The 26,479-nt window shown below is 34.4% G+C and overlaps 1 protein-coding gene across 4 annotated transcripts in view; it reads left to right on the top strand.

The window, feature by feature from the left end:
* The window catches only part of klar (klarsicht), a 312,176-nt gene that overhangs the window by 228,624 nt on the left and 57,073 nt on the right, over window positions 1-26,479 (top strand). For all 4 annotated transcript variants that reach the window (XM_072545854.1, XM_072545851.1, XM_072545852.1 and 1 more), the window contains one exon: window positions 24,172-24,449. In XM_072545854.1, coding sequence (XP_072401955.1) covers window positions 24,211-24,449 — 239 coding nt within the window. In that variant the 5' untranslated portion in view covers window positions 24,172-24,210. The remainder of the gene's footprint in view (window positions 1-24,171; window positions 24,450-26,479) is intronic.

Below are 26,479 nucleotides of genomic sequence, written 5' to 3'. Positions count from 1 at the left end.
AGCCTTAACAGTAGTATCTTTGATTTTTGCTGGTATATGTACACTATTTATTTTGACATAAGTGTCTACTTGAAATTCTTTTAACTTTTCAATAAAAATAAAAATAGAAGGATGTGTTGAATAAAAAGAAGAATTAAATCTCAAATGAAAGGATTCACAGGCATTTGTGGTCCTCGCAATAGACGGATTCTGATTAGATCATATGTGTGGTGGAAATAGAGCGCTATCGAAAATGTAATTTTCCAGTAAATAATCTGCATATATATCAAGTGTTGCGTTTATAGGTTTATATGACATTAAATCATAAAGAAAGCATTCTTCAACTTCTGCTGGATTTAAATAAGTTAAACCAAACGTATGCCTTAACCATTTTCCAATTTCTGAATTTGTATCCTTATATTCTTGTACCAAACCCAAAGATTGAATTTTTTTAAACCAGTTTTGGTGTAAGTGAAAACGGCATCCACTAATTTTTGCATTGGGCCACATATACAATAAAGCACAGTGAATTGCTTTTTCAAAGTCCACAAATATTTCAGTTGGCTCTAATGATAATTGAAATGTTTCAAAAATCTTAGACCTTAATAAAGAAAATAAATTTTTGTATGTCATTGACAATTTGTCCTTTAACAAACAGTATGCTAAAGGAACATAATGTCCATTTTCCAAGCCATGTATAATAAATAATTGTAGAAAATATTTGGTACTGTATGAAAATGTACCATCCATATACAAAGTTTTTAATTTACACAACAAACGAATATTTGTCTCGCATGAAAATACAATTACATTTAATTCAGGATGATTTAAAAACAAAAAACTTTCATTCGACAGGTTTTAGGAGAATAATTACTAACCGCGTTATGGACTTCTGATATGCTTCTTGGTAACGGACCTGGTAACAGTTTACGACGACAGTTGTAAATGTTCTTTCTTATGCTAGCTATGTCAGGAACCGTCAGCAAATTGGCATCACACTCAGCAACAGCAGTTCTTGTAATTTTGGCAGGCTTTTCCGATATGTCCTCTTGGGCTTTTCTTTTACATGCATTGGTTACCATCTTTACTTCAAGCTTTTTTGGATCGGCTTCATGATTATGTACCAAATCACTTCTTGTGATGGTGAGGTCCTCACAGCCTATTGTAAACACTTTTGCGGAACACTTAGTGTTTCTTTGGATGCAGCGCCAAAATATCTCGCCGCCTTTTTAACACTTTCTGTTTCGAGAACGAATGATGCTCCACCACTAATAAATCTCGACCACGGGAACTTTTTATCAAACTCATTTTTTAAATATCCGTATACGTGCACAAGTCAACGTCAAACAAGAAATAAATTACAACTGAAATAATTAAGTCACAAGTACACAAGTGCCACGCCCCCCGCCGTGACAATAAATATTGGGAAAACCCGCTTGTCCTGCTTGGGTGCAAATGTCCATCGCCGCTAATTACCAACCTACCTGCTTTACGCCGCGGTGTCGAAATTTCCTATAATAAAATTTTACCCTTCGATTACCCCAGGTACAAAGACAATTTGGTGTCGAAAGTTCGCCCGCCGAATTCAACAAATGCACTTCAAATTTTTAGAATGCAAAAGAAAGCTGTCAGGATTTTAGCAGGGGTTAGTTATCTAGAACACTGTCGACCTTTCTTTATCAAATTCAAAATTATGCCGCTACCTAGTCTGTTGATATTTCAAGTTTTAACTGAAATTCACAGAAAACGTACTCATTTAATAAAACAGTCTGATGTCCATGTTCACAATACGCGAAACTGTAACTACCTACGAACAAATCGCTGTAGATTAAGTCTTTCAGAAAAAAATAGTCTTAATTATAACTATTACAATATTTTACCAAAAAGTATAAAACAGCTAAGCTGTAATAGTTTCGATAAAGTTATAAAAAAATATCTTCTAAAACATTGTTTTTACTGCTCAGAAGAATATCTGACTCATTGCAGACCATCGACTGAACTGCTTACCGTAACTTTGCCATAAATGTTTTTTCTATTTATTATAATATGTTCCTGTTTGTATATGTTATTTAAGTTACGTTTTATATTCGTTTTTTAATACTATGTATGTTCTTTTTGACTTGCTACAAACAATATTTGTATATGTTATGTAGTTAAATAAATACTCTACTCTACTCTACTCTACAACACCGATGATGGGCTTTTTAGTCCGAAAACGTAGTGTGATGTAACCCGAAAGGGATTTTAAATTATATACCTTTTATAAATACCTTCTAAATAAAATTTTTTTTAAATGTATTTGTTTTTGGTTATTTATTTTTTCTAAATTGTAATTTTTCTGTCTAAAATAATATCCATTACATGATTTAATGTTATTGAGTAAAAGCCTTGAAACTTCAAGGAATCTTATCATCAAAATTTAGTTAATTATAGTGGTATTTATCCGCTTATTAAAAAAAGTAAGGTTAATCTAGTTGTTAGTTATTTGTATCTACAATGTTATAACAATAATTCCGAGAAAACAATTAGAAACTACGTGAAGCAAAAAATATAGTTAGAAATGGGCTATAATTATATATAGGCTATATGCGCATATATATACAAGCAAATATATACAGACAAGTAAAGCTAAGGTAAAAATTTATGAAAACACTCCAGAATTTTCCACTACCACAGGCGCCCGACAAAGAGACGCAATATCACCAAAGCTGTTCACTGCAACTCTAGAAAATATATTCAGCAAAATGAACTGGCAAAACATAGGCCTATCCATTGATGAAGAATACCTCAGCCTTCTAAGATTTGCAGACGACATCAAGACTGGACTTGTTTTGTTCAGTATCAGTCGAGTAGCTATTATCAGAGAAGTGAAAACGGCATTGGCAGAACACAAAAGCCGAAACTATATACAAGAAATGGATCAACAGGGTCCAAATATGCAAAATATTTGGAAACTTCAAAGAACATTAAGGAACAACAGAAAACCCATCCCTCCATTACATGGAGAAAATGACATCGTCTACACCATTGAAGAAAAGCTGAGGTGATGAGAAGGACTCTCGAGAGATAGTGTACACTAACTTATCACCAAGTCGAAGATGTAGACTTCATTGAAGACGTCGAAGAATACCAAGAAATGCTCAAAGAAACAGGCTCTCACATCTCACACACCCACATCTCCACAAGAAATAAACAAACTAATAAAAAATAGTTCGCCGAAAAAAACACTTGGTCAAGATGAAATTTCAAACAGAGCTCTAAAATATCTGCCAGCGAAAGCAATTGTACTTTAAACAAACATCACAAATGCGATACTCAGAGATGGGCTCTTCCCAAACCGATGGAAGGAAGCTCACGTTATTATGATTCCAAAGCCAGGAAAAAACCACATGTTTCCGCAAACTACAAAACTAAGCAGACTCCAATCAGAAACAGACAGGTTAGGGATAGTCCCAGAAGCTCAGTTTGGATTTCGAGCAAAACACTCTAGCGAACTACAAGTACTCAGACTAATAGTACATAACAACTGGATTCAACGACAACTAGTATACAGGAGCAGCCTTCCTGGACGTAAGCAAAGCCTTTGACATGTCTGGCATGAAGGACTGACTTACAAAATGAGAAGCTATGGATATAGCGGAGCCATGACAGGACTAATCTCATCGTACTTGGGCGACCGGAGGTTTAGGGTTCGGATGGGAAAAGTTCTCTCCGAGCCTGGAGCTCCAGAGGCCATAGTTCCACAGGGAGCGGTCCTGTTAATTCATACAATATACACCGTCGATGTTCCAAGAACACCACGAACACTTCTTAGTCTTTATGTAGATGAAACAGCAATTGCGTCTAAACACAGAAACATTGATGAAGCTGTAAACAACTTGCATACAGCATTGGATAACATAGAAGAATGGAGTATCCAATGGAAAATAGCCATCAACTCAGAAAAAACAATCTCGTCGAATGGAAAAGAGAAGCAAAATACCTAGGAGTCACAATGGATCAAGGACTAACCTTTACGCAACATGTGGAACAAACCGTCTAAAGAACAACCACAGCCAAAGCAACAATAAGAGGACTCATAGGTAGAAAAAGCAAATTAAGACTAAAAACGAAAATCAGACCGATTAACAGCATCATACTTCCAATAATAACATATGCATCTCTCGCATGAAGACACATAAGTAAATTAAAAAAAAAGAGGATACAAGCAGCACATAATAACAGCCTCAGAGAAGCGGTAAATATACCTTAATACGTTTCTGAACGTTTCCTGTTCAGAGAACTGAAACAAGTAAGGGTGACAGACACGATGGAAAAATAAGCCAGACTGCTGAGCTAGTGAACCACCCAAGCCCGATACTGCGAGAGATAATAAGATATGATGCGTTCCATCGATGGAAGCACAAAAGACCAAAACAGCAAATCCCTCCCAACATATAAACACTAGAAAATCGTAGCTCTATCAACAGAAGACAACCCAGCACCTAGCACTGGCAATTTTTATAATGTCTAATGATATTACTTTTCAGACATCTCTCAAAAAAAATTACAAAAAAATTAAAAAACGACTTCGGCCAAAAAAAAAAAACAGCTAACAAAAAGGCGAAAGCCACCAAAAAAACCCTAAACCCGGGCATGAGAGGCCCACATCCTCGAGCGCTAAGTCGCCGAACTGGGAGTAGCCCGGAGCGGCGACTAGTCCGGACCGGTACCCAGGACTTCCACACGACAAGCACTTTGCTGATAGTTGTGCCCCTATCGCGCATCAGAGTGCTACAGTGGGGAAAGGGATGGTCTGGAGCATTGAATGGAACACCCCAATGAATTGTAACACCCGAGTGTCATTTTTAAAGGATGTACAAGTCTCACAGGCTGGGTTAAACCAAATTGCTTGCTATTATCTGTTGTAGTCGCGTGTTCCTTTTTTTAACGTTTCTTTTCTGCGTAAAGAAGGCATTTCGTTCTAATAAATGAACTATTAAAGTGAAACAGATAGCTTTTTTTGTGGAGTAGGTGAAGCTTCTGTGTACAGAATTGTTAGAGAGCAGAAGAATACCGGAGAATTTTCTTTCCCGAAAAAGACTGCACCCAAGAAAACTATACTTGACAAAATTGATGATGCCGATAAGTCTGCCATACGATGAATTGTGTACCAATTTTTTTTTTTTAATGAAATACCCACTATACATTAAGTTCTTATAGCTGTTAAGGAGGACGAAAGCTTGCCGAATTTTAGAATCATCACATTTTATAAACTTCTCAAACCACTTGATTTTATATACGTACGGAGAAGCAGAAACAATGTTTTGTTAGATCGAGACGATATTATTTTGAAGAGACGAAATTTCTTAAAATCCATATAAACATTTTTGGAACAAAGTAAAAAAATATATTTAGACAAAGCATGGGTAAATTCAAGCCACACAAAATCCCATGTGTGGGTTGACGAAACGGTCAAATCTTCAAGGCAGGCGTTTTTGTTTGGTCTTTTAACAGGTCTTAAAAATCCATCGAGCAAGGGTAAAAGACTTTGGGAGTACACACATTGGGAGAGAAACAGGTTTTGTAAAAAATGGTTTATGGATGTTTGAGTCAAAAAAGAGCGGCGATTATCATGGAGAGATGAACGCTGAACGTTTCGAAAGGTGATTTTGCAAGTACATTGCCCCGTTTAGAAATTAACTGTGTGATCGTTCTTGATAATGCCTGTTATCATTCTCAAAAAATTAAAAAAGTACCTACTACATCATGGAACAAACAGAAATTAAAACACTGGCTACACTCAAAAGATATTCATTTCAATGACGATATGTTAAAAGTGGAACTTCTGCAATTAGTGGGCCCACATACAACAGACTTTAACAAACGTATTGTAGACGAAATGGCAAGAGCACAAAATAAAACTGTCTTGCCTTTGCCATCTTATCATTGTGAGCTCAATCTAATTGAGCTTTCTATGGGCTGATGGTAAAAATTTTTTTGATGCCAACAACAAAACTTTTAAATTTGCAGATGTAAAAAACCTCTTTGATGAAGCTCTAAACAATATCACGCCGGAAAAATGGAAAAACTGATGCGTAATGGCTCCAAAATGGGTGCCCCGAAACGTGGAGTTTTCAATTCTCAACGTGGTTCTTCCCGAGAACCTCGAGGAAATTTATCCGAACATATATATATATATATATATATATATATATATATATATATATATATATATATATATATATATATATATATATTTTTTTAGTCAAAAAAGTTTTATATATATATATATATATATATATATATATATATATATATATATATATATATATCTACGCATACATATTTTGCAATACCGTATAAATATTACCTCTAAATAAAAATGTTAACGAGTAAAATCAATGTTGTTCTTACATTACCAAGCAATTCTATTTTATTGAACTTTTTATATTTCATGAATGGGTTGGTGCATTTGTTGCAACATTTTACAGTTCAGCTAATTCTAAAATGCATACAAATATTTTTTCCTTGGATTTGTGTTCAGTTAATTTGTCTAGCCTATTTACAAAGTACCATGATCTTTGTGGTAAACGAAAAAGTGAATGGAAACGTGAGGTAGAATTTTTGTACAAACTGTGTACAGATAATATCCGGCTTTATGTAACAGTCATAAGTATTTTCAGTTAAAAGCCAATAGATATGTTTTTAAACTTAAATAAAATGTTTGTTGTATATAAATGGGGTATAGGAGCTCGTATTTCGATTTTACTCAGTGTTGATAAACTCGGTTAAATGGTATTATTGAATAATATTTATAATTATAATATTAAAGTAAGTCCTGGCATAGTAGTAAAAATGTTGGTTTTGTATGTAAGAACTACAGCATAATTTATTGTTTTCAATACGATAGAGAATACATTTCAAAATGTTTACCAAAAATATAAAAATAATTATTTGCAGAGGGCGAAGAACACATTTTACTACAAAGGTACAAAGAACAGAAGAGGCCATGATTGGTGGCTCTCGGATGAGTTAGATATATGGGCTCTATATTTTGAGGAGTCCTATTGAAACCCAACCATCAACAGAATTACTACATCAGACTCATGAGCAGCAATTAAAGGTACAGACTGTTCAGAAAATGAAAAAAAAAAATACAAAATATAAAGAACAAAAAAAGTCCAGGAGAGAATGGCATCCCGGCAGAGATATTTAAGGACGGAGGATAAGAATATCCTCCGTCTAATAATAATAATATATTTGTCTAATATTGTCAACTTAATAATGCAATCAAGAGAAATTTCAAGACAAATGGTAATATCTCCCGTTCAAAAAACAACGATGGCCAAAGTGATAAAATGATCTCGCAGTACTGCGTAGTGCGATCAACCAAAATCTGGAACCTTTCTCTGCTGTCCGTAAGGAGTATCGTATTGTCTCCATATCTGAGATTATTCACTATAATAGTGTTCCATTAATTGATATGCCTTCATTAATGTCTTCTATTGCCTCTTTAAACATCTCTTCTGTGCATATTAAAAAGTAAAGGGGATAGTACACATCCTTGTCGTACTTGTCTTCTTATAGGTATCTCATTAGATTTCTGTTGATCTACTCGTATTAAAGTTTTATGATATCGGTATAAATTGGTAATCATTCTCACATGCTGATCATCTATTTCTATGTTCCGTAGTATATTTTTAAGCCTTCTGTGTTTCATACACGAATTTACAAGAAGTGTGAGTTTCAGATGAGTTGCACTCAATTCGGATTTCGAAAGGGATTGGGAACACGAGAAGCTCTTTTTGCTTTAAATATGTTAACTCAACGTTACAGAGACATAAATGTAGATATATATGCATGTTTCATTGATTATGGAAAAGCATTTGACTGCGTTAACCATTAAAAGATGATCAAAAGTCTGATAGCAACTGGAATTGACGAACAAGACTTGCGAATTATCTCAGAACTATATTGGCACCAAACGGCAACAATTAAAATAGAGCACACAGCATCCAAAGATATACGAATCAGACGAGGAGTGCGTCTTATCACCGCTATTATTAATCTGTATTCGGAATCTAAATTCAAAAAAGCATTAGACGAGGTTTAAGTGAATATAAGTTCGAGAGATTGATCATTCGGGGGTTATTATAGAAGAATTGGAGCTGAATGCTAGATTGGCTAGAAGTGAAATAAAAAGATTAGAAGCTTAAGACCACTGATGAAATCCAAATTTATATCGAGAATAACAAAGTTAACGATATATAAACCGGTAATAAGGCCCACAGTGACGTATGGTAGTGAAGTATAGACAATGAAAAAAGCAAATACGGAGAAATTGGAAAGATGGAGAAAGAAAATGCTGAGCTATAAATGGAGGCAAAAACACCAAGCATCAGTCGCTTCATAAAGGCACATAGAGTGGTATTGACGAGGCACGTAATGAGCATGGAAAGGAAGAGAATACCAAAGATGATCCTAAAACGGGGTCCAATCACGAAAAGAAGGAAAGAACGACGCAGACAAAGATGGTTTGATGACGCACAGGAAGATCTCAGAAAAGAGGGAATTGGTGGTTGGGAAGAAATAATAACAAACAGGGATCAATGGAGGAGAATAGAGACAAGAAGCCACCCAGTTGATACAAGTTTTGTAATATATGAGTATTATATCAACTGTATTTTAGCCCTAGGCATCCAAGGCCTGTTGAGCTTTGTAAAAAAATTTGTTTTGAAAGTTGATTTATTGGCCGCTACCCACTGGTTATATTATTGTTTTGTTTTGAAAGTAAATTTTGAGATTTGCGTAAGAGATGACGCCTTTCCAGTATAAAAGTTACTGGTCATTGTAATATTGTTTTTCTCCCTCTCTATGGATACTGCGTTTTGGAAATTGCTCTTTGAAAAAGTTTATAAATATATTTTTCAATATCTTTTTAAATTATTTTTAAGCAAATATAGACATTGATTATATTCTGTATTTTATTAATGATAGAAGTGTACTATTTTTGGAAGGGTATATAAGGGTGTTCGGCATCACTACTTGTTATAAATAGTAATGGGATTCAAGGACAGATGCACAGTAAAAATAACCCTCACCTGACAACACGATATTACGAAAACCAAAAATATGTAGGTGTAATGTCCTTCGATATAAAAATATGTGATATACAGAGTATTATATGTGAAAGCGTAGGTAAAAAAGTTATCGTGCGGTATAGTTTTATTGGCATATTAGTGTAGCCAAAGATTAATAAAGAGAAATAATGACAAGTGATATTCGTTCTTTATTTAAATTATAGAGATTTCAATCATAAAACTCCAAAAATTTCTTGCAAACACCTCTGATATTAGAATTTGTATATTTTCATTAGTTGGTAATGTTTCATTTATTTTTTCCCTATTATCTGTAAATAAGTGTTGATGTATTTCTCCCAAGATTTTTTTTTGTCTTGGTAATTTTTTACTATATAATAATAATAATAACGGATTTATTACGGCTTCTCCGCTTCTCCGCCCCCAATTTCCATCTTTTTCTGTCATATGCAGTTGCCTCTTCTAAGTCTCTTGCCGACATTGCTTCATCAATATCGTTGCGACAACTTCTCCGTGGTCGTCCACTCTTTCTTCTTTCAGGAGGGATCCATTCCAGTACTCTTCTAGGCCATCTGTACTCTGGCATTCTTTTAACATGTCCGAACCAGATTAATTGTTTTCTTTCTATGTCATCATTGATATTTCTCTCCATTTTCATTTCTTTTCTTATTTGTTCTTTTCTAACTCTCTCCAGTTTCGATCTACCGTAGCTTCGTCTCAAATTATCGATTTCTGATTTTTTTTTTCTAATTATTAATTAAATATTAATTCTAATCATTTTTTACTACCCTTAGCAATTTATCTCTTTTGGTGATGATATTTCCATCTTTATCTTTTAATTTTATTATTTCTTTTTTATCATTTTTCAATTTTCTTCTGAGAACTTTGAGACTCTTGTTATTTTCAATCGTTTGTTAGATTTATTCACTTTTATGCTTTTCGGTTGTCCATCCTAATAGATTTGTGCATTCTTTTACTTATCTTGGAGTTAATTACTAAATTAAAAATATTTTTAAATAGTTTTATATATGTTCGAATGTATTTATTCGAACAAATAGTTTGATGACTCTTTTGATAGGTTTGTTGGTTATAAATTATTTCAAGCTAGACCAGACTTTAAATTTGATCATTATCTCGTCAATACTTTGGACAGCGCTATCACTACAAACCGAGATAAATGTTTTTTTGTCAAACAAGCCAAGACATCTTCTTCTTCATTCTTGTATGTAGGCTTTGAAGCCTGTTTCTTTTTCAATATTAGCCTCCTAAATTGTTTAAATTATCGCACTATCTTTTTCTTGGTCTGCCAATACTTTTTCGTCCATTTGGTGGCTTATGTCATGCTATTCATACTATCCTATCCTCTACCATACTACTAATGTGTTCGTTCTACTCCTGTTTCCGTTTTGTCATCCATCCATTTATGTCTTCTATATTGCATGCTCTTCTTATGTTTTCGCTTCTCTCCCTATCTAACAGACTTTTCCCTGATATTCGTCGAAGTATTTTCGTCTCTGTTGTTTCTAGTAGTCGTCTCGTTTTAGATGTGTCAGATCTTGTCTCCGCCATGTATGTTAATATAAGTCTAATTGCTGCTTTACAGATTCTTGTTTTTGTGTCTTGTCTTAGGTGTTTGTTCTTCCAGATTATGTCATTAAGAGATCCCGCCGCTTTACTTGCTTTTAAGCTTTGTTGTCGTATTTCTTCTTCAACATCTCCGTAACTAGTTATATCTATTCCCAGATATCAAAACCGTGCTTTCTGCTTTATTATTTTCCCAATAATTTCGATTTTACATCGAAGTGGGTATTTAGATGTTGTCATACATTTGGTTTCTTCTGCTGATATTATCATATTGTATTTCTTGGCTGTCGTATTGAAGATGTGTGTTAATCTTTGGAGCTCCTCTTCTGTCTCGGCGATTAATGTGGCGTGCGTCATCTGCATAACATAATATTTGAATTTCTTTGTTTCCCATTCTGTAACCATGACCTTTACGTACTGCTTGTATTATTTTACCCATTATTATATTATAGAGAAGTGGGCTTAACGAGTCACTCTATCTGACTCCGTTTTGTACTGGTATACACTGTGTTAGCTTTCCATTTATCTTACTGATTTTGTTGGTTAGGACTTTTGTGGTAAGCTTAAGTTCGTTGTTCAGTTGATTTATACCTCTATAATTATTGGGGTCTTCTGTATCTCCTTTCTTGAACATTGGTATCATTATGCTATTTCTCCATGCGTCTGGTATCTTGCAGTGCAATATTAGTTTTTGTATAAGGTTTGTCATCTTCTTCGTGTTTTAGAAGCTCGTTGGTTATTCCGTCTGGTCCTGGTAACTTTCTATTTTTCAGTGAATTTATGGCTATCTCTACTTCCTGAAAACTGATTTCTATTTCGTTATTGTGTTGATTATTATTTTCCTTTTCTTTTAATAGTTCTGTCAGGTATCTTTCCCATTCGTTTGCTGGTATATTATGTATTCCTTCAATCGGGCCACTTCTTTCCGTTGGTTTCTTATGAATCTCCATATTTGTTTTTGTGTACCGTAGAAGTTGCTTTCCATCCTTTTTGTAAACTGTTCCCAGTGTTCATTTCAAGATATCTTCTAAATAATACATTTTGTATGCGCCATCGCGATTTACGAGTATGTTCTTGCGATTCTTAATCGCAGTATCACCCAATGATTCATTTGAAGGCCAATACATATGAAATGATGGTACTCTATTGTAGCACGTAATAAGTACCTATACAGTCAGAAATTACCATAAGTTCATGGGACAAAATGTCCTCAATCACTATTGTATTCCTTGTTTTTTGTTTGTTAGCGTAATTTTATTTAGGTGCAGATTTTTGTGATAAGCTATTTGGCTAATAAGACTTCTGTGAAAGAGTTTCACAAATATTTATGCCTCAGATGTATTTCTTTTGACGTAAGCTACTATTACAGTCATTTTTAACAAAAATACCTTTTCTTTAGAACTTCAGAATAAGCACAAACTCATTTACCTTTCGGTTTCACGAATGTTCTTAATTTTTCTTCATAATTAGAAGACTAAGAAATTTCTTCAGCATAATCGGAGTTCTCCCTATTGGCACTTCCTCAAAACGATCTCTAATTATTTATCTGTTAATTTTCTCTTTAAGACATCTTAAAAAAGGTTCTTAAACCAAGAAGTATTTTTCGATTTAGTGTACAGAAACTGTAGATACAAAAAAATCTCAGTAGAATTTTGTTATGAAAAATATCTAGTACTACGTTATTTTTATTAACCTGTTAAATTAATTAACTGTTAATAATAATTATCGATAACAAAAACAGCAATAAAATTCCATATTGAGGATATAACCTATACGTGAGTATTTTACCACAGTATATGAATTCTTTATAAAGCAATATAATGTGATTTTACTACACGAAAACAAGCTAAACTATAGGACGATAGGTTATGCAACACACATTACACATTACTATGTCTAGAAGACAAACCAGTAAGAATATTGTCACATCTGTAAGTATTTTAAATACATTTATAAACATTCCTAAACTAAGTCCGAACAGTATCGTAAGAGTTAAATATTTTGGCACTATTAAACAAATAGGACTGTGATAATTCGGATCGGTATGGCTAAAACAACGTTTCCCAACCTGAGAAAAGTAATGCTGCACAAAACTTGCGTTTACTTACGATTACGACTTACGATTACAAGTAATTGAATATTACATCTTTCCCTGTGGTATGGTGTAGAAACCTGCTCACTTAACGTGAAACATTAAACAACAGTAAATCTTTTAACATGTAAATTCTCTGCAGGTTACTGAAAATTTCGTGGACGGAGAGTGTTACCAACGAGAAGTGCAGGCATAAAGAGACAGCTTTTGAATATTGTAAAGCTCAAGAAAGTGTTATATTTGAACTTGCTGAAAGTTTTTCGGTATTTCCTATTAAAACTCATATTTTAAGGTAAAATATAAGGTAAGAAAGTCCCTTAAAACATTTTTTATGGTTATACAATATCCAGGAATACAGGAATACAGAAAATGTCCTACATGACATCTCTAAAGCTAAGAGAATATATGATTAAAAGAAACATGGAAAGTTAAAGGATTAAGAAATAAACGTCTTTTTCTTCTTCGTCCTCAGCTTTTCCCTTTTCAGGGGACGCTTTTTCTTACTGTTCTTCGCCACTTATTTCTGTCCATCATCTCTTCTTCATTTAAACATTTCTCTCTCAAGTCCTCTGCCACACAGTTCTTCCATCTTCTTTTTCTCTATCTCTCCTTCCATCAACTTCTAACAGATCTATTCTTCGTCATAATAAAGAAACAAACCTCATATGGTATTTAATAATTTTGGAAAGAAAGTGTACCCAGCGAATGATAGGGTACGCCGAGAGTTTCTGTCATTATCATAGTCATCAACATCTTAGCAGATGTGATGTGGTTCATCATTGAACTTGCGCAGCTCGGATAGTTTGATTATTGATATTTCACCACTAGTCGCGGTCTTCTGTTACATGTACTGCCTCAGTATACCGTTTGTTGAGAATCTTTTTCGTAATATCTGCCCATCGCTGTGGAGATCTGCCGAGTTGGTGTTGACTCTGAGGCCTTCCTTATACCACCAACCGCTATATTTTGCGATTGCTTCGATGGATGTGACCATAGAACTTTAAAATTCTAGAGTAAACAGTACTAGAGACTCGTTGATTGAGTTAAATTAGAGGTACTGTCTTCTTCCTCTTTGTGTGGCCTTCGTATGGATCATCACGGCTCAGTTTACTCAGTCTGCAGTAGTTCTGAAGAGTTCTATTGTTGCTTTTGTAGTCCACTGCTTTAAATTTTTTATTCAGGACGTGCGTCGTCTTGCCAGTTCTCTTTTTCCTTCTACTTTCCCTTGTATAACCAATCTCATCAACTCATATTTTTCAAATGATAAAAAGGTTGCCAATGTGAGTCCATAATACCAGTATATGGGAATTGAGTCGATACTCACAATCTTAAGTAGTTTTTATTGTTTAATGATGGTAAATTTTCGGGCTACAGGTTTCAAGGCTTACAATATTTGCCTCATCATCAGGCCCCAGTATGTTAGTCTTATTTATTTTAAAAACTATAAGATAACATATACAGGAAAGCTGTATAAACTAAGGTACTCCTGAAAATCACCTTCCCCCAAGGAATCCATTCACTCCAACCCCGGAATGTATAACTTATTTATCATATATCTGTTAATGTAGCGAGATTTTTTTGTTTTCATATGTTTCTTAATTGCTATAGCTATAAAAACACAAACTTCTCTTAATAACGTAATCAATACATAATATAAACAAACCATAAATTTTTTTTTATGGACATAACACAATTTGCACAAATAACATGAACTTTAACACGCTTAACGTATAACACACACTGTTAAAAAAAGCATAAAAAATAATATTTAATAATAATAATGGGGATTCTTCAGACCAAAGTGGGTTTTAATAAATAATAATACAAGAACATTTAGCAAGATAAAAGCTTTCATTTAAGTGATACAAAAACAAACAAAAAAAACTGATCAATATGTTTTAGAAGTTTTATTGCTTGGTATTTACATTTTTTCCCTTCTTCCTGCCAGTTTTCTTTTGTCAACTAGTTGCACTATCTCTTCATTTTTTTCATCAGGAATTTCATCAGTGTAGGTATCCTCTGCTTCATTTGAGGTTATTTCTATATAAGTCTTTATAGAATTGAAGAAATACTGGTAAAATGTATGGAAGCAGGTCGAGGAGGTCAACAATTTTATTGTTTGGCTGTTGAAGGTCAGTTTTTAGCAGCTTAGCAAACACAAAGAAGCTGTCTTGATTCATCTCCTTCACCGCAAAAGAGCGTTTTATTACCAGCGCTTTGTATAAGTTGGGCCCAATCATAAGGATGATGAATGTTTCCAGCAAAAGCTGTTTTATTTTTTTCAATAAGGGCATGTGATGTACCACACTCGATGTGCGTGTGGCCGGGTACCAAAAAGTAAGGAGAATTTGGCACGGCTACCATACACATAGCAGTTACATGAGTATTCTTGTTTTAACCACCGCATGTAGCTAAGTACATGGTCAGCCTTTTCACAGCAGGCTTTATAGCGTCAGAAATAAATTTATATACACATGAGCCAACTTTATTAGCACCTCTGCCAGTTATACCTTCATACCAAAGGTAACACTAAGTTGTGACATCACTGCAGTCGTAGACTGTTAGGTTGAAAGTCCTAAGTTGGCATTTGTAGAAGGCTACATAACTATGCATGAGTGGAGTGGGAAGAGAATCTTTTCTTATGAACAATAGTTTCTAGCAATCTCCGACTTTCTCCGAATACTTTTAAAAAACAGTTCTTGCCAACAACTCTGTTACCATCAAGTTCAATGTGATACTTGGCACTAGTCTACCTAAATTTGTCACTGTTTTCTTTCCTTTCTCTTCTTCTCTTAGGATCATCTAACTATAACAATGACGCTATATAACTACACCTCCTTTTATAGTCATTCATCTTCCAATCATCTGCGAAGACCTTTTTAAAGACATTGTCCGGAACCTTTTCAGCACACTTGTTCCTACACAAATCTAAATTTTTTGACTTTCTAGCTGTTATTGGCTTTCCTTTGATTGTTTTGTATTCCATGCCTTCTCGAAATCTTTCTTTCTTCTCTTACTCTCCTACTTTCGCTTTTTAATCATCTCTTTCTTATAGTTCCAGCCTTTGTAAGGGGAACTTGCGCAGGTATTGCTTTAATACAAGTACTGGGGATCTCAACAGAGTTTTCTTTTTCACAAGGTAAAACGGTTGGTTCTGTTTGTCTATCTATTCCAAATAATTAGCAGTTATTGGTACCAAATCTGTGTAGGTCTTACTGACCATCGACTTTCTTTTTTTATCTACAGCCTCGTATTCAATACCTGATGACTCATAAGGAAGCAGGTCTTCGACTAGATTGTAGTTGGCATCTTTGTCTAAGTTGCCTGAATTAATCAGTTCATATAATTAATATTTGAAGCAGGACTTAAACCTAAAAAAATTTTTTTGTCATCTTCTACCGAAAAGAACACTTTCTGTTATACATCAACGGGAGAAAAGGTGCCATTATTTCCTGTTGCTAATGCTAACGGAAGGGAATATTCAACAGATCATAATAAAAGTAAAATTTCAGAAATTATCTCTTTAAATGAAGAAAATTAGTTTTGCTTTGGAAACAATATACAATTTTTCAAATTTTACCCGATAAAAAAATCATGTTTTACTCTGGAGGAGAGTTGCATTTCCCCCTCTTTACTATTTCGAGCAGAAAACAATTGTTAAGCAAAAGCGAATAGCTGTAGCTCACTACAGTACGTTAGTGTTAAGAAAAACAGTCGTATTATCAACGATCTATTAAAAAGTAACAGAGAGCTTTATAAGTTTTTTTTCTTGTAAAAGTGAAACGCCTAATTCTTACCATAGAAATTATGTAATACATGTTTTTGTAATTAAAAGTTGAATAGATCATTGGTAATAAGTTCCAAAGTCTTCAGCAATATTAAAAATTTAAATAAAACTTTCCACGGCTTGGACTGTCTTCCGGTTTAAGTTCATCGTTTTTTAACATGTCCAGTATGCGCTGTGATCTCGACGACATGGTTAAACTTTTAACTAAATTCCTTCAACTAAAACAACAAAATAATCACAGAAGAAGACTACAACTGAAATCTTCAAAGAGTTATGTTGTTCATTCAACATTGAAATGACCTAGTCAATATGCTACTCAATAATAACTTAATAGTGCTCAGTGTGTTACGTCATGGTTAAGTGGGAAAATTGTGGGACTTAACACACTTAAGCGGGCTTTCCATTTGTGCAACTGCGCATGCATAATAGCCGCATGCGGCGACCTCACAATAGAGGCATGAAGACGCAAGAAGAGAGGCATGCAGAAAATCAGTGCGCACGAGGTGGTTGCAATTGTGCGCGTGTCTTCCGATCTGATAGCGGGATACATATGCATCTATCTGCCTTTTAGTTAGTTTTTAATCGCGGTTTGAAGCACATGTACTATTTTGAAATGGAGTGGTCAAACGAAAAATGCGAAAAATGAACTTTTAAGCAGAATAGCAAGCTTAATGTAGTTTTATGTTTTAAGAATGAAAATTACATATGAAATAAAAATATTTTACAATAATTACAATTACATAATTGTCTGTACATATTCCTGTAGAACTTTCACAACAGCTAGAGCTACATCTTTTATTATGTGAGAGATACTTGGGGTTGAAATTTTAAAAGTGTACATTAAACTCGCGAAGCTATCTCCACTCGCTGCATACCTCAATAATATTGCGAGCCTTGTCGCCTCTGGAATTGCTTTACGAAAATAGGTGTTTCTTTTACATATTATTGGGCCAACCAGCGTCAAAAGTAATTCAAAATCAGTAGGTGACATCCGAGTGAAATTCTTAAAAAGAGAACTTTGCGCCAGCCTTACTTCATCCATGATACTCAAAGTTTCTTTCCTTCTTTGGACAAACGGGTTTATCCAGTATGAATGCTTCTTTCGTTTTTTTCGCTGATTATTATCATTAACAATAATTAGTACTGCCGCTGCAATTGTAACAGCTTGTTCATCACTCTCCATATCTAGGTACACTAAAAAGTTAGACGCATAAATGGAAATTCGGTACACGCAACACGCAAGTTGCAAGCAGGTAGCATGCATCTGTGCAAGCGCATAAGGTATGTAAGGCGGATGCGTAGTTGCATGCGCAGTTGCACAAATGGAAAGCCGGCTTTAGTCTTCCTATCTCTTAAATAATGTTTAGTGTAAAGAGTGATATGTCTAAGTTCAGGAATTAACACGCTTTACACAATTAGTAAAACCGCGAAGTCAGATTTTAAAACAAATAGAGATTTACCCCAGGTGAGTAGGATGCGTCCAAAGTCTCACACTGATTTATTGTTCTGTCCCAAGGATGCTGGGGGGGGGGGGACAAAAAACTGATTATACGGAAACCAAAAAACCCCATAACTTTTTACGTTAGTACCTACAATGCCAGAAGTCTACTGTCCGAGGAGAGATTCACAGAAATGGAAACTAAAGTGAATAAAATTAAATGGGATGTCATAGGTATCAGCGAAGTTAGAAAAAGAGATGAAACTTTGAAAACACTGAAATCAAGATATATATTCCATCAGATTGGCTCTGAAACTACATCAATTGGAGGCATCGGTTTTTTTGTCCTTAAAAACTACGCGAATAAGATAATAAACATCCAAAGTATATCATCTAGAGTGGCATATCTTATTCTGAAGTTGAACAGTAGATATAAACTCAAAATTATCCAAGTATACGCTCCAACAACAGACCATACAGACGAAGAAATCGAAATGTTTATGACGATATACCTACTGCGCTTAATGACTTTCTCAATTCACAATTTTATGTGGCGATTTCAACGCAAAAATAGGTGTAAAAGAAGCAGAGTTAGAAACATCCTTGAGCAAATTTGGTTTTCCAAGAAGAAATGACTACTAGAATTCCTACTCCAGAATAATTTATTCAACATGATCAGCTTCTTTCACAAAAAGATGCATAGAAGATGGACCTGGGAAATCCCAAATTGTAGAACAAGGAACGAAATCGACTACATCATAAGTGACAAACAAAAACCAATAATTAAAGATGTAACAGTACTTAACAAGTTCACCACAAGCAGTGATCACAGAATGATACGAAAGCCCAAATCAACATAAAAAGAGAAAGGAACATAATGATTAAAAATAAATCTCATGGTATCTGGACACCTCCATTAGATATCAACCAATATCAGGCACATCAATAATAAGCTAGTACTGCATGAAACCTCCGAGAACGATCTTAACGACTTAAATAATTGCATCATAAACGTCTTACAAGAAAGTCACCGAGTGCACTGTTCTAGAAGAAAATCAGATAGTAAAATAAGTCCAGATACTGAAACGCTGCTGGACAAAAGAAGACAAATGAGAAGCGATAAGAATACTGACAGCCACGCTCCAAGAGAAATGAATAAAACTGTTTCGCAGGCAATTAGGAGAGATTTAAGGAAATTTAAAACCGATAATATTAAACGCACTATAGAGGAAAATAACAGCCTCAAAGTTCTACGTAGAAACTAACGAATGGGAAATGCAAAATTCATAAATTAAGAAACAAACAAAATGAAATAATATCACATAGAGAAGAGATAATACTGGTCGTCAAAGAGTTTTACGAGGAATTATATGGAAGTAGACGAGAAGATCAAACAGGAATACAAACATCCGTTTCAAAGAAGATCATAAATCAAGGTTCCGAACTAATGCCAGGGATAAAGGTAGATGAGATTCGACAAGCATTAAGAAAAATGAAAAATAACAAAGCCCCAGGAGAGGATGGAATTGTAATAGAAGCTATCATAAATGGAGGAGATATGGTATTAAATAAAATAAGGAAACTGTTTGATCTATGTTTGCAGCAAAGAGAGGTGCCCAAAGAATGGAACAATGTTATAACCATCCTTTTGCATAAAAAAGGAGATAGAACGGATCTAGAAAATTATAGACCTATTAGCCTGTTGAACCACATATACAAGCTCTTCACTAGGTGACATCAAGATTGAAAAAAAAGTTAGATTTCTGCCAACCAAGAGAGCAGGCAGGATTCCGTTTAAATTATGGTACTAATGATCACCTATATACAGTTAAGACACTCATTGAAAAATCTATAGAATACAATAAACCTCTTGTCCTCACTTAAATAGATTTTCATAAAGCGTTCGACAAGATCGCTATAGAAGCAATGAATGACAGTAGGATTGACCATAGGTATAGTGAACTTATTTACAAAAATGCCACTATGACTGTTAAGATTTACGATAAAACCCGACCAATAAAAATAAAACGCGGAATAAGGTAAGGAGATATATACATTGTCACCGAAATTATTCATTGTCCTTATCACAGATAATTTAGGAGAAGCCACAGATATGTTAAATGAATTGGACTTTGAATATACGAAGCTGGGCCTTAGAAAGAATGAACTTGACCAAAACTAAGTTTATGATAAATATGGTCCCCAATAATCATTTAACTATTTAAGACAAAGTGTTAGAACTGGAGCAAAGTGGAGAAATATACGTATTTGGGTCATAAAATAAGAATCAACAGGGATAACCAAACATGCGAAATCCAAAAACGAATTACTTTGGCGTGGGCAGCCTTTGCCAATGCGTATTACCGGTCATGTCCTATGGGGCAGAAACTATGACTCTAACTACGGCTTCGAAATTGAGAGTGGCACAGAGACGAATGGAACGGTCTATGCTGGGAGTGACGTTGCGGGACTGAATAAGAAACAAAGATCTGCGAAGAAGGACGAGTATTGCTGATGTGGAACTGAAACGAAACTGAGCAGGCCATGTAGCGAGAATGCACGACTCACGATGGACGAGCAAAATTACAAATTGGAGGCCAAGAGCAGACAAACGTAGTAGAGGAAGACCATCTACACGTTGGGCTGACGATATCAGGCGTATTACCAAAAATTGGCAACAAACAGCACAAAATCGTAAAGAATGGAGGAGTTTAAGGGACGACTATGTCCAGCAGTGGACGTGATAAATGGAGGCTGGATGATGATGACACAAATATTATTGATTGTTTTTCACTTGTGCAAAAATGAATATCTCAGTTGGCATTGTAGTATTGATTTATAATATTGGTGATTCATGTTGGGTCAAATGACCTATTAAAAAGGTCCCATGGGCTTGTAGTCTTTTAGTCCTTATTTATTCTCATTATGTTGAATCATATAATAGGGAAATTTTAAAGTTACATTATTTGGTCTTTAGTAAATTCTGATAATATGGTGTTTATAGTAAATACTGAAAGAGAATATTCTTGAGATTGATAAAACGTGAAAAATAATAAAAGAATCGACAAAAATCACAAAGCCCATACCTGACTAATTTTGTCTGTCGACATAAACAAAAGTAGTCAACCATTTTCCACATCACGAACCTTCGATATTATGTAAATGAGAAGCTGGAAGACCTTTTAGATTTTTCAAGATGCTTCAGAATCTCACTACCGACAAGGGTGATGTAACGCTGCTATCATAATACCCTAATCTAATGTATTACGTTTGACAGAGTACGTAAATGTCTTCAGTAGTACCACCCTAACCAATAAATTTTATCAAAAATTTTATATTAAATAGAGAGGATGACTGCAGCAATTTCTAACAGACTCACATAATATTTAGTTGTTATTCTAAGTATTGTTTCTCGAATTTTTCTCTTATTATTCCTAGCTATCTGTAATTATATCTGATTTAAATATATTATTAATTGTTTTACTGTCAAATTGTTAGGTCTTCAGTCTTATTGCTATTAAATTACATACTCATGTTCATTAACGCTTCTGATCGAAATTTAAAAAAGAACAAAAGGTAAAAGTTCACTTCGTGAATTGCAAATAGAATCTGTTAACGCAAATATAGGCGGTGATTTCGATCCATAAATAGATTCGACATTTTATATTTCATGTTCGGACCAGGCGAATGAATTAATGGAGTAAATGACCTGTGATTGTGTTCCTACTTCACATTGTTTATAGACATTTCCTTCGGAAATTTTCTAGTCAGTTCGACAGCTTTAAAAGTTATATTTAGAGATTAGGGCTTTTCTATCGGTTTGTTTATCCATCGTTTCTATTTCGGAATTTAACGACTTCATGCACGTGAGCTTCAACTTTCGATCATTTTCTGATTATAAATTGTCGTGTAAATTTATAGTGATGAAATTAATAACTTCATTATTGCTTTCGATATTTTCAGAAGAAAAATGATTTAATTGAGGAGAGTTGCTTCAACGACAATGTATTATTTTCAAGTGAAATCAGTGGCGCACCCAGAATTTGTCTGAGGGGGGCGGGTTTTGAAAATTTTTTATGCTACCTCCATTTTGAGTCCCTAAAATTTGGGTTTTAGTTTAATTTAAAGTACTAAAGATAGCAGTGCCAAAGATTCAAGTATCTATTATCCTGCCTACCAACTAAAACCACCCTCTCAAAATTTCAAGAAGTTTCACCTAATAGTTATTGCAAAATTTAGATTGTTTATCCCAAAAAGTTTTTATCAACGACGTTATTATGCGTAAACTATTGAGTCTACATGAATTATGAAAGCATCAAATTGAAGAAAAAGGCTTATGTTATCCAACTAAATCATTTAGCGATTAAAAAGTTTTTGTTAAATATTGCAAAATGAGTTTGCAAAAGTACAGTGATTTTAAGCTTATAAACAATTAAAATGACTCGACAAACTCGCAAACAACTCAATACATAATCATAAATATAAAAAGAACCATTTGGCAGATTAAGAGTTCAAGTTTAGACAAACAAAATTTAAGAACAGTTCCTTTAAAAATGAGATGCGCCAAAGATAAAGGGTTTAAAAGCAACGCGATTTTACTATTTCAAAAACGGAATTCAAAAACTAAATACTAATACTAATACTGGGTCAAAACTAATACCGTGTAGGCCCTCCTCTACTTCTTATGACTGCATTTATGCGTCGAGGCATGCTTGATATCAAATGTTCAACAAAAGCTTGCGGAATATTCTCCCATTCTTCAATAACGGCCTCAATGAGTTGGTTGTGATTGTTCCATAGATGCTCTATAGGATTCATGTCCGGACTGTTAGGTGGCTACTCTAATAATGGAATATCAACATCATTTAGGTAGCCAATAACCTGTCGAGTAACATGAGGACGAGCGTTATCTTGCATGAATAAAAAATTAGGTCGAAGAAACGAAGCAAAAGGAATTACATGTTCGACAATAATGTTATCTAAGTAATAATGGGCATTCATAGACCTCGTACATATGGGGACCAACTCCGTACGAGCTTTAAAACAAATTCCCCCCCAAAACATTTTAGAGCCACCACCAAAAGGTACTTTAGGAGAGATATTGCAGCTGGCAAACCTTTTTCTTCGCCTTCGCCAGACACGCTCATGACCATCTGGAGCTTTTAGGCTTACTCTAGTCTCATCGGAGAAAAGAACTCGTTTCCAATCATCGATGGTACAATTTTGATGCAATCTTGCAAAATTCAATTTCTGAACCCTGTGTTCTCTGGTAAGCAAGGGTTTTTTGGCCAGTTTCCTGTTGCTCAATTCTGCTTCATGTAAACGTCTTCTAACTGTTCGAGACGATATCGCGACATTTCGAACATCTACTAGTTCATTTTTTAGCAAATTGCTGGTAACTCTCCTATCTCTGAGAGCACGTTGTCTCAAAAAACGATCATCAATTTGATTAGTGCAACGTTTTCTCCATTGCCCTGGTCTTCGATGGTACGACCCTATTTCATTATATCGCCTCATCTTGAGACTGATGCTAGAATGATTGATGTCTTCCTAACAAACCTGCAACGTATCGCATTGAATATCCTTCATCTAGGAGAGTCGATGTTCGCACTGCCTCCTTCATTGACAAATTTCTTTGGCGGTTCATTTTTTTATTTGATTTTTATGCAAATGAACTTCCAAACATGCATGTGATGAAAAATATCACAATAAAAAGCTTGTTTCTCACAAGCACTTTGGTTTAGTCAGCACTTTTTATGAAAAGTTTAACTCACTTTTAGTCTAAAACGAAGTTTAATACAAATTATTATTAAAACAAGACTATTATTAGCTTACATAACAACTGTCACTATCAAACAAGGTCCATAGGCAACTTGTCGTACAGTAAATTATCAATAAATAAAGATTATTGAGAAAAATATGAGTGGTGCGTTAATTTTGCCCAGGAGTTTATATCTTTTAAGATGTTTATATGAGTTTAGCTAGCCAGACTATTAATTATGTTATATTGTATTACATTAATAGAATGTCGATATAATAATAATGATAAAAATTCCATTGAGAGGGTTTTACTACTACGATTTGTTTAGATCTTACCAATATTTATTATGTTTCTTTGTTTAACAATACTAAAATTTTTTTAACGCATAATCTGAACTAAATAGTTTTCTGATTTTATTTCTATTTACATTCTTATTTATCATTGTTTCAGAATGGTTCATTGTGTGATTCGAAAAAACCGCAACGTAAGATGAACGACCAAACTAACACCGAACGTCTAGACCACCAATTACCAGGTCCACCAACAGTATTACCCAGTACTCACCTTCGAAACACTATTCGAGTTCCAAACCAAGGAACATTTTACTTTAAATACGAAGATAGTGATTCTAGTATGGAACGACACGAAACAAATACATCTCAAGATCACGGAAACAGCCAACCAAGCCTTAAACCTGAAGAAAAGTTTTTAGTTGACAATAGGAATGGGTAAGATTTTTATGATCTTTAGATAATAATCTAATTAAGAAATATAAGCGTAGCTGGTCACAGCTATCAATTTCCTTATTAAATGTGTAGATGGTGATTGAATATATCTATATAAAAGGGTAGGATGACACGTCACGCAGTTTGTCAGGGACGATAACTCCTAGCGCCATCTAGGAAAACAATCTGAACTATCAGTTGACATTTCAATCATATTTTGTTCTTGAAACGATACTGTTGATTTATTATTAATTCATTCTACAAATTATTGATTCGAATATCTTTATTCGGAAATTTTACCACTTCGTCAGTAATAAATCTGTACCTAGATCTAGAGCTAAATTGGATTAAGTCAAAAAATTGAAATTCTAAAAGAGAGCAGTTTAAAAGAAATATAAACAGTAAATTTTAAATAGAATTTCTATTTCTTTTTCTTCAAATATGTGATGGACACTATTTGATAGGTATAATATTATTATATTAATATATAAATGATATTATATATTACTGTATTTGTAATTTTTTGGCTCTTCAATTTTTTAAAAAACATAGAGTTAATACTGTTTGGCATGAAAACAATTATCATGTTCGGAAGATAACACAATGGTAAGTTGACAGACCGGAATAAATAACCTGGAGATTATACGGTACATGAAACAAAATTCACGTTCCGATTTGTAGTTCGACTAGTGGTCCAACTTCCGCAGTTGGATCTGAAATCGGACTGTGAGTGGGCTCAGTGGGCTGTTTGCTGGTTGGATTAGTTGGACAAACAGTGGTACGAGTCGGAACATCTAGAGGGACGACTTGAAGGTCCGACTTCCGACTGGCGACGACGTGGGAGCGTGAATGGTGAAGTTGGAAGTCGGATCACAGGTCGCAGGTCGCATCGAAAATTTTCTCAGTCAGTTGACCTTCGGCACCTGTTATGTATGAGATTTCTGTGAATTACTTTACGCCAAGATCCCCAGTTCGCAAATATTTAATAGAAAATAAACTTTCAATTGCACGAAAATTACTCGTTTCGTTTGACGTTTCGACTTCAACTTCGGAATATTGTGATAATGAATTCCGAAGGGGAAGTCCAAACGTCAAATACATTTAATTTCTAACCCATATTGTGGCTTATTCCCAATTAAAATATTAAATTTACTACGAGATCACTTTGTAACTAATATTTCCTCAACATCAGCTCCAAACAAAATCTCAATTGGTGCTGTCTGTCCGACATCGTTAAGCAAAGATCCCTAGTTCACAAATAAATAATAGAAAATAACTTTCAATTGCACGATTATTATAGCCCTGCAAGTTTCTGGCATCACCTTTCCCAATAGTTGTGGAGATATTTTACAGCTGAACTTCAGATCCTCAAATGACCTTCCAGTGACCAGAAAGAGCAAAATTGCTACAAGGCGTTGTTCAGTACTGACACATTCACGCATGACGGTATCTTTTTTTGGAAATAAGTAGACCAACTTTTTCCAGCAACAGCGAAAAAGTGAAGTTGTCCATTCTAAGGTATTTTTTGTAATCATCCTCATCAATGACATTGAGCAATTTTGTGTACCAATAGTTCACACGATCAACAAATAATTTCTTCATCCAACATTTTTTCTTCTTTTTTTCAAATGATAAGAACAACAAGCACAATGCTGCCGTTTTTCTCCTCCTAATTTATAGTAGTCCTACTAAGTGGGACCGCAAGTCGGAACGTGAATGCCCAGCTTTAAGAACACTTCTTTGTATTTAATTAAATGAAATAAACGAGTCATATCTATAAAACAAAATAAATAAACAAACCCAACGTAAAACGAAACTCAAAGGATCATGTATGTTGTTCACTTAAAATCATTTTGGATAAATTTTATAGATCTTCACCTATTTTGTCGGAGCGTCATAAATTTTGAAAAAAATCACTTTTTTTGAGCAAACTTTGCATATGTATATATTTTTTTTGTCGATATTTCCTTTAGCTTGTTGTCTATCTGTGGAACCACATTAAATACGATTTAGTATCGTATTGCGTATGAAAG

Source organism: Diabrotica undecimpunctata, chromosome 10 (genome assembly GCF_040954645.1).
Source record: "Diabrotica undecimpunctata isolate CICGRU chromosome 10, icDiaUnde3, whole genome shotgun sequence".
NCBI lineage: Eukaryota > Metazoa > Arthropoda > Insecta > Coleoptera > Chrysomelidae > Diabrotica > Diabrotica undecimpunctata.
This window is presented reverse-complemented; position numbering and strand designations above follow the sequence as displayed.